Genomic DNA, 9,096 nt, shown 5'->3' on the forward strand with positions numbered 1-9,096 from the left:
GGCGTGGAGCCAGTGGCATAACACACAGGCATGGGCATAGCCCTGTACGCAAGTTAATACTGCACAGGCCACCGCAGGAGTGAAAACCAGGGTTCTACAGAAGGAGGAGAGAGAAGATTGTCTTTTGCATTCTTTTAGCCAAGAAATCAGGGGCAAAAACGAAATGAGCTAGAAACTGTGCAAAAATGGCTGGTCCATGAACCAGGACCAAGTTTGTGCTCTGAAGACAGAGCGCACCTAGACCCTCTCCCCACATCAGGATGCAGTGGAAGTTCCTATTTCTCTGCCAAGGCAAGCGGATGCCCCAGAGGCCAAAAGGGACCAGAAGGCACAGCGAGCCCAGAGGCAACTTCCCGAGCAATAAACCAAGCACAGCCCCTCAAGTAACTGAACGGAGTGACCCCCTTGGGGTTCACCAGGTCAGCACAGGCTGAAGCAAAAGACACGGAGCAGGAGGCAAGAGGCAAAGCTAGCCCTGCAAGGCATCGACACCTACATGCTCTCAGTTTTTACTGTCCCATTAATGGGTCTGGTCTAAGACAGCCTAAAACTACTCAGAATTCAGGGAGGCAAAGAGATCACATTACTGTTAAGCAGATGAATTGGAAGGTGTTTCTTAATACCACACTGAGAGAAAAAGAAGGTGATGCAATACTGATTATTCCATTAAATATTAATTACAATACAGCTGCTTTCAAGCTAGAACATATTCCTTTAGACAACTGAATTAAGGGACCGGAGAACTGAAGGAGCTTCAAGGCTTTGCGTGTATATCTGTCATTTCTCAATTATGTTAAACTGAGTTCTTCAGATCATGCATGGTTATCTCCAAATACTAATTTTTATTAGAGTTAGAGGTTCAAGCTTAAAACAGAAAAATACTCAGGACTCTCAAATTTGCTCAAATGACTCCCAAGATCCTTCTTACTGTTCAAGGAGGCTGAAGAGGCAGTCCTACACCTTCCATCAAACATCCTTGAAATGAAGAGTAAGGTTATATTTCCCTCCTACAAATTTTAATTTGCACACAGATACCATCAGCTGGATAGCAGTGTTAGATACTTCTCTCCTTTCCCTTCTGCTTCAACTTGGTAATTGAACTCCAGTAACAGTAGGGCAACACCGAGACTGAATTTTACCCTTCAACTTTGGAGCACTGAAACCTCTGCAAGGAAATTTTATAGCAAAAGCACAATAAAGTAATTGCAAACTTTTCAGAAGGTAACCTTCAAATAAGCATGCTCTGGAATTAGTTTTTACCATTGTAGAAAGCTCTTCAGACATTCCTTCGTGCTGCGGGTGCTAGACTGTTACCCTACACCACCCCCATCTCAAACTGACACATTACGTCCAACACCAAGATCTTCAATTAAAATAGCTCAAGAAAGACTGCAGAAAAAAGTATTTCTTTCCAGAGCGCTGCTCAGTTCTGGTAACATTTAACAGCTGGGTCAACCACAGGGTGCAGTTCCTCTCTCCGCTAAAACAAAATCCAGGATTTGCCTTTGTTATTTAGGAGGGAAAAAAAAGAAAAAAAAAAGCAAGAAGCTTCCAACATTTCAAAAGCTATACATATAATTTCGTGTGACTTTTTGAAGCCCTCCTAAGCTTCAGTAAGTTTTATCCTGCTTGGCAGTTTCATACGATTTCTTTATTTTCCCTTCATTTAAGCAGCAATCTATCAAAAACTCCAAGTATATTTCCCCTTTTTCAGTAACATGTATGAATTTTCTTGGATTGAAACTTTTCAACATCTCTCTTCACGCAAGGTCAAAGCTCTACATTGTTGTAGTTTTCTTTTTCAGTGTTTTTTCTCCAAGTCAGTCCTCCACTGGGAAATTAATATTCCGCATGAACAATGAACTCCTTGCACGGCCTTTGAACCTAGTGGTTGCTAGGAGGTCTAAAGAAACCCTGGAGTACAGCCGATTTAATAGCATGTATCAAGAGATTATTCAGCAGTAAAAATGTGTGATTTTCTAAATTCCCCTGCTTTTTTTCCTCCTTACTTCTATCTCCAATCATCTGTCAAACAATCTTTACATTTCAGATGAATTGCATCTGCATCAATTTTCTACAATTATGGGCAGTTTGTTCCCGAAGTATTGAAAATGTGACTGCCAGCCACCAATGCTGCTTCTAATCAAGCAAATATCAAACTGGTCCTTACTCAGTTTTACTGAAAAGGCTGCTTAAAATTGGGTATGCTCCACCACTCTAGCATGAGGTTTGCACTTCCATTATAAACAGGGTTCTGCTGAAAGACTGTATTTTCCACAAATAAAACACCACGGCATTAACTGCAACACCATTACTCAATATTTCTCTGTGCTGAATGAAATGTACGTATATATGATTCTCCATGCCCCATTCAGGCATACTCAAATATTAATGTTTCAAGCTTTTAGCATCTTACTGAAGGCTGTTTGACTGTCTGCTTTGTCATATTTCCCTAAGCAGTGTAACCGAGGCAAAACCCCAAGGTTTCTTTCCCACCCTCCACCCCCACCCCAAACAATGCTGCATTTAATTAAAAGAGAACCATAACAATGCTAATGGTGATGAGGTTAAATGGCTGGATAAACAGAATGCAGCCCTCTGAAAAGCCCGTGTGTTTCGGGACACTTTCTCCCCTGCAACATTCTGGGTGACAAAGAATGTATTTGTATTCCTGATCCCCACAACTTTTAAGCCAGAGGACTTCCTATAGATTTCCTGCGAGGAAGAGAGTTTCCTTCAAACAGTAAGAAGTGTTTAATACAGTAGACATTCCTCCCAAAACTAATATTTGGAAAGGCAGTGGACAAGGATCCTTTAAAAATAAATGAATGTGGAAACTATCCATCACGAGAGAACAATTGCATTTCCAGCTAAAAGCCTACTAAGTTGTTTATTTTTTAAAAAAACAAACCACCAAACATTTTGTGATTTTAATTTTCAATGTATCCTCTCTCCAACAACTTTAGCAAATTACTCAAACTAAACATGGCATTTGTCCTTCTTCTTCAGTTATTGCAGTTGAAATTAATGCGCTGTATATTCATAAACACGGTATTCTGGGGGTCTGGAGATTACTTTAAAACATTTATAGCAGATTACAAATTCTATGCCTCCCTGCCAGTGACACAGGTATCTGCCAAAAAATGCAGGGTGACACATCTGATTCTGCAGATCGCTGGTGTTTGAGCGCCTGGTTGGATTGTACCAATCTTGCCAAGATAAAGCTTTTACAGAGCCAGACTGCTTCCCTGAAGAATTAAAAACAAGCAAAAAACCACACCGCTTGGCACAAAACGTTCACGTGAACTCCTTCTCTTTTAAATACGGGCTTCCACACTGCAAGAAAGGCCTTAAAGTACCGACTTCAACAGAACTGACACGGCGTATCTTACAGTGGGAATATCAGGACATTCACGCAGACCAACGAAAACCTTTGCAGTACAGACAGATTTGGCTTTCCAGCTGCTTTCAGGTCCTGCAGCACCAACAAAACAAAACAACCCCTCCACCACCACCACCACTCTCCTCTTCTTCAGCTGTTCAAGCATAAATTATCCTTGTCATTTCCTCTCAATATGTGGCTTCCCAGGAAAGGGAAAAATCAGAGCGGCTATTGCCAAAATAGCACAATAGTCTTACACAGGCAGATTTTTCAATAAAATGCGTATTATTTCCTTTGTGCTCGGGCATTAGAGAAAGAATAGTCACGAGACATTTTTAAAACATGAGAAACCAATCCTGACTGAAGAGATATGTTTATTAGGGTCAGAGATAGGAAAAGTGAGCATATAACTGACAACCACAATCTTTGGCTCAACCTTTGCAGCAGAAATGGGGGGGGGGAACGGGGCACGGGGCTGGAAACGTTTTCAGTAATGCATAATAAATACCTTCATCTTCTCCCTCTCCCTCTTTTTCTCCTTTAAAGGAATCTGCCTACTCAACCTAAATTGAGCCTCAGAGGGAAAACGTGCCTTCATGATAAATTGGAATTTGCCATCATAGTAATGAAATGTTATGTCCAATCATCACAATAAGCAGGCAGCAGAACAACAAAGGAGGTTTCCAGGATTTTCTGCCCCCGGCCCCCTCCCCATCAGCATTTTGCCAAGTCTTCTTTCGGGTGTTTATGAAATGTCTGAATTCCAAGGCCACTAAGATGCATTTCAGGATGGAGCAGCTTCCATTAACAGTACTGAGGCTTTCCGAAATTGTATCAGCACTCCATCGGAGGCCAAGCCTCTCCCCGATGCCTGCCTTTCCCCGTGTTGTTTTTTGTTTTGTTTGCGCTCTCTCTTTCCCATGCACAAACATGTTGGTGCAGTGTCCATTATTTCCCTACGGCCTCCCTTAAAAGCAATCGACAGATGAATATAAATACACGCTTGTATTCCCCCACATACACAGGTCTGGTCTCCTGCTACACCTCAAATAACGAATGCAAATGTGTTTACAGTCATTTTCACCAAAGCGTGCTTTGCCATTGCAGAAACATGCAGCTGAAACCCGGAGAGCCTGTAACAAGGCAAGAGCGTTTGCAATCACAGGTGATCCTTTTTCTTTCGAAAACGGAAAAACATGAAAGCCCGATGAGTTAACTGGAGTTAACTGCATTAAAAGGGGAATGTGTGGGGCAGCAGTAAATACACAGCACATGTTTTTACGCACAAAAGGAGCAAAGGGCTCCATGCCCTGCGCACCCAGTCATTTTTATCTGCCCTTCCACGACAGACACGACCGTTTCTTTCATACATTTATTTCACTCGACTAATAAACACCATATTGCGAGGGCCCTGCTGTGAATCTTGCAGAGGTACAAAATGGTGGATGTATACTTTTTTTTTTTTTTTTTGCATTATTCATAACAACTTGCGCTCCCGGTCGCAGGCTCCCCTCCGTACCCACCGACACAGCCTTCCCAGAGCCACACACACATCCCGCACCAGCCTCGCCATACAGCTCTCTCGCACCCGCAAATTATGTTACAAACCTGATGTCATGTAGCCCCGTGATGCCTGGGAAATGAAAGCTGGTGGAAAGTGTTTGTGCAGCCGGTAGTCCTTCTCGCTGCGGGACCTCATGCGGTCTGAGGCCCGGTCGGAGAAGTCGGAGCTAGGCCAGGCCCGCCGCAAGGTCGTACTCCGCGTCTTCTTCATGCTGAGGATGCCCGAGCCTAATCCTCCCGCCGCAGCATGGGTCAGGCCTTGCGGCTTGCCGGATGCGCGCTGCCTGGCATCAGCCTAGCGCGGGTACCGCCGGGGCGCAACCTGCGCGCATCCCGCCGCTACCTCTTCTAGGGCGCCAGCCGCAGGTCCCTTCCTTTTTTTTTTTCCCCCCCCTCGAATGATCCAATTTTACACACGTCCCACAATGCATTACACTTCATTTGCAATCGGTCCGGCTTACAGCTCCCAGATTCGCGTGGAGGAAAGGCACGTTATGTGGCTTCTCAGGCAAAAAACGGGGGGGCTGGCGGGGGGGATGGGGACGAGAGATGTGCAACGTGGGAGCTCGGGGGTCCCGAACAATGGCCCGATTCAGCCCGGCCGTGCTTAGCCAACTGTGAGCCGCGACACAAAAGGCCCGAACAAATGAGGAAAGCCCCGCGGCCGCCGGTTGCGACCCCGACCGCGGCGCGCCCGGCGCTGGGGAGGCAGGCGGCAGCTCCCGGCGCGGCGGGAGGAGCAGCGGGGGGAGGGGGAGGGGGAGGAGGAGAAGGGAGAGGAGGAGGAGGAGAAGAAGAAGAAGGAAGAGGAGGAGGGAGGGCCCGCAGGCGCCTCTCCCGGCCGCGGGACCGGCGGAAGCAGCCGCGACCCCCCCCCGCCGCCGCCGCCGCCCCCCCTCAGGCCCGCGGCGCCCGGGCGGCCGGCAGCGGCCGGCGGCCCCCGGCAGCGTCGCGCCTCGCCATGGCCGACCCCAACCCTCACCCGCCTGTCCCCGGGGCTCGACCGCTGCCGGCTCCGCGCTAGGGGCGGCCAGCGCGGGAGGCGAGACCACCGGGGAGGCCGCTGGCCGCACCGCCCGCCTGCCCGGCCCGCCCGCCCTCCGCTCTCCGCCCCGCCGCGCCGCGAGCAGCTGCTGCTGGAGCGCCGGGCGCCGCGCCGCTGCCCGGGCTCATGCTAGTCCCGGCGCGGCCTGCGGGTCCCGCCAGGCTCCGCGCTCCCCCGTGCGGCGCCGGCCGGGGCTCGGGCCGGCTCGCAGGCACCGGCGTACAAAGCCCGGTGCGCTGCGGGGGAGCCGGCCCCCTCCCGCCCGCGCCCGCTCCGCCTCCTTCCCTTCCCTTCCTTCCTTCTTTCCTTCCTTCCTGGCGGTGGCTCTTGCGGGAGCGCCGGGCCGGGCCGGGCCGGGGGGAGGCGGGCGCCGAGCTCGGTGCGCAGCGCCGGGCACCCCGCACCGCCGGGCGCCGCCCGCGGCAGCCAACGGGGAGGGGGCAGCGGCGCGCACCGCCCCGAGCTGCGGGAAGGAGGGGAAGGGCAGGGCCGCCGTAGCGGCAAGGCCCGCCGGGCCTCGTCTCCCGGCTCCTTCGGGCAGCGCTCCCGCCCCGGGCCAACCTCGAGGCGAACGGATACAGCGGAGGGAAGCGGGCCGGTAGAGATCCGTATCCCCGGGGCACCCCTGCGTGGAGCCAGTGGGGTTCACCCGCGCATCCTCCCTCAGCGGTGCCTTCTTTCCCCCTCGACGCCTGAAGAGCCGCCGCCTCCCGTCTCTCCCAGGAGGGCCCGGTCAGTCACACCACCACGGTAAAAAATCATTGTGCCCCGCAAGGGTGTCCAGGACAGCCGGCCTACACGCCTCGCCGGCAGGAAGGAGGTCACCCACCCTCTCACCCCAGTGGGTCGCATATCTGCACCCACGGCGCCATATTGAACTGGGCCAGGCCACCAGGGAGGCAGGCAGGGTTTTTGGTTAACTCCGGTGAACCAAAACTGCACGAAGGGACTCGGTTCCTCCTCTGCAAGACAGCTTTGAGCATGCCTGACATCAAGTGGTGCCAGCGTTACCAGAGGAGGCAACTGCAATGCAGGGATTTGAAAATGTTGCCAATAAAGTACTTATATTTACATTTTTATAATTACTTAACCTTTCTTACAGGGGGTTGTGTCACATTTCTAAGAGCATGGAAAATCAGAGGACTGTAATTTTGTCAGTAATTGAAAATTTTCAGTAGTGGTGAACCGGTAAAGGTATGACCGTCGGTGAATGAATTGAACATCAAAGCCAACAGACCTTGAGACATCATCCCTTTGCTGCCTTGCTGCGCAGCTCTGGGTTAATCACTTCAGTACCCATCTCAGCTCGCCCGGCTCTGCTGCTGTGGGCACAACACGCACCAAAGAATCTTTCAGGGTTTCATTTGCAGCCATCCCTTTCACACAAGTAGAAATTACGTGAATGAAACCCAGCAAGAACGTTGAAAATTAAATAGTATAGGGTCCTTTCTCATTCAGCCTCATCTCCTTCTGACTGTTTGAAAAGCCATCAGGAAGGACTTATTTCCATTGATACTTTGTATACCAGTAGCAACAGGAAAAAGTAAGATGAGCAAAAAAAATGGCCTAGAGCGCCACTAATAAATATATATTTTCCATCATGCAACTTACTCATCTAGCAATTTACTCATCAACCTACGCAAAGCTTATAATAGAAAATGTTTTCACCCTCAGACCAGAAAACCCATAAGGAGAATTTCTAGAATCGTTCAACTTTTCTCATCAAAGGCTGAGGTTGGGATAGATTGGTTAGCACTACCTAGCTAAGTCAAACCTAAAAAACCTACCCGTTTTACCAGATGTAAAAGTAAATTAAATTCTAGCCAGGAGCACAAACTCTCATTCCACTGTCTGAAAGTTGAACGAACAATGGCTGTGCATTTCCAGCTGTCAAGAAGTGGTTGAATATAGCTGGCCAGCTAACTTTAACCTACGTCTGAACTAAACTCAACCTTTCTCCTAGTCTAGACACAGCCCTAGATACCAATCTGTTCCATTAAAAAAGACATGTGAACAAGAGGCATAATCTGAGACGAGACAAATAGGAATAAGCAATGAGGAGGAAAAATGAGGTCATGAAGTAGAAAGACAGAACAAAGCGGGGTGGGGGGGGAACAAACAAGACCACAGTGATCCTTACGCTGGCTTTCTGCATAATTATTCCCAACTAAAAATATTTGAGTCTAGTTTCAGAGCTAGTCTAACAGGTATCAGATCAAAAACCAAGGGATAGCTCTGCAACTGTCAGATAAAGCACACATATCCCAATTCTTTTTGAGCAATTTGCTGTGCACTAATGAACTGGTGACAGTGCACAGAAGTCTTTCAAGTAGTTTTAATCAATTTAATTGTACATTTGCAGGAATTGTCATGAGAGCAATACAGTACGTACGATTAACACATGGTATCTTCTACTTACCAATTGTAGGAATCAGGCTGGTTCATAGTTTGAGCACAGTTTTGAGCACTAGTTTTGAGCACAGGTAACGATGCATTTTCATTGTGTGATAATTTTGAGCGAATAATAATTTGCTCCTACAACTATGAAAGGTTTTTTTCATATTAAAATGGGGGGTGTGGTGTGTGGAAAAGAAATAAGCAATCATTCTAGAAAAGTCAACTTTCCCTTCCCAAATGTGGGGAGATTTGCTTAAAAGCAATTTTGGAGGCCTCCTCTCAGTAATGAGACGTTATTCCCGTGGTCAGCTAAAACTCCTTCTATTCAGTCTTCTCGCAGTTATCTTTTTTGGTTTCAGCTGAAAGTTTTCTGACATGGTATCTGAAAGAGTTCTTCCCTTTGAAGACAGGAATTCGGAGCAAGTTTCCTCCTGCTCTTGCATTGTTTGAAGTCAAGTGTTGTTACTGGGATGAATCAAAAATATAATTAAAGACCAGGTTTAAGTTTTGGCTGTTTTCTTTGGAAAAAGAGCTAGAACTGTGAGTGTAATTGATTTTTTGCTTTGGTGGCCAAACTCAAATAAAATAATTTTCTTCATATGAACTGAAAGCTAAAATTGAGGGCTTAAAAAAAAAAAAAAAACAACCCACAACATCTTATTCTTGGACATTTTAAATTACTTTTTTTTTTTTAATAAAGGAAAATAAA

At 47.7% G+C, this 9,096-nt stretch overlaps 1 protein-coding gene across 3 annotated transcripts in view; it reads right to left on the reverse strand.

Annotated features, from left to right (window-relative positions):
- STOX2 (storkhead box 2) overlaps positions 1 to 6,428 on the reverse strand; it is a 75,146-nt gene extending 68,718 nt beyond the window's left edge. For 2 of the 3 annotated variants that reach the window (XR_012775506.1, XM_075500235.1), the window contains exon 1: positions 4,991 to 6,427. Coding sequence is in view for 1 of the 3 variants with exons in the window: in XM_075500235.1 (XP_075356350.1) it covers positions 4,991 to 5,156 (166 nt within the window). In the remaining 2 variants the exon portion in view is untranslated. Of the gene's footprint in view, positions 1 to 4,990 lie in introns of all 3 variants that reach the window. The other variant, XR_012775507.1, reaches the window with a different exon arrangement.
- Positions 6,429 to 9,096: the final 2,668 nt, after the last annotated feature.

This window comes from Mycteria americana, chromosome 4, assembly GCF_035582795.1.
Source record: "Mycteria americana isolate JAX WOST 10 ecotype Jacksonville Zoo and Gardens chromosome 4, USCA_MyAme_1.0, whole genome shotgun sequence".
Classification (NCBI taxonomy): domain Eukaryota; kingdom Metazoa; phylum Chordata; class Aves; order Ciconiiformes; family Ciconiidae; genus Mycteria; species Mycteria americana.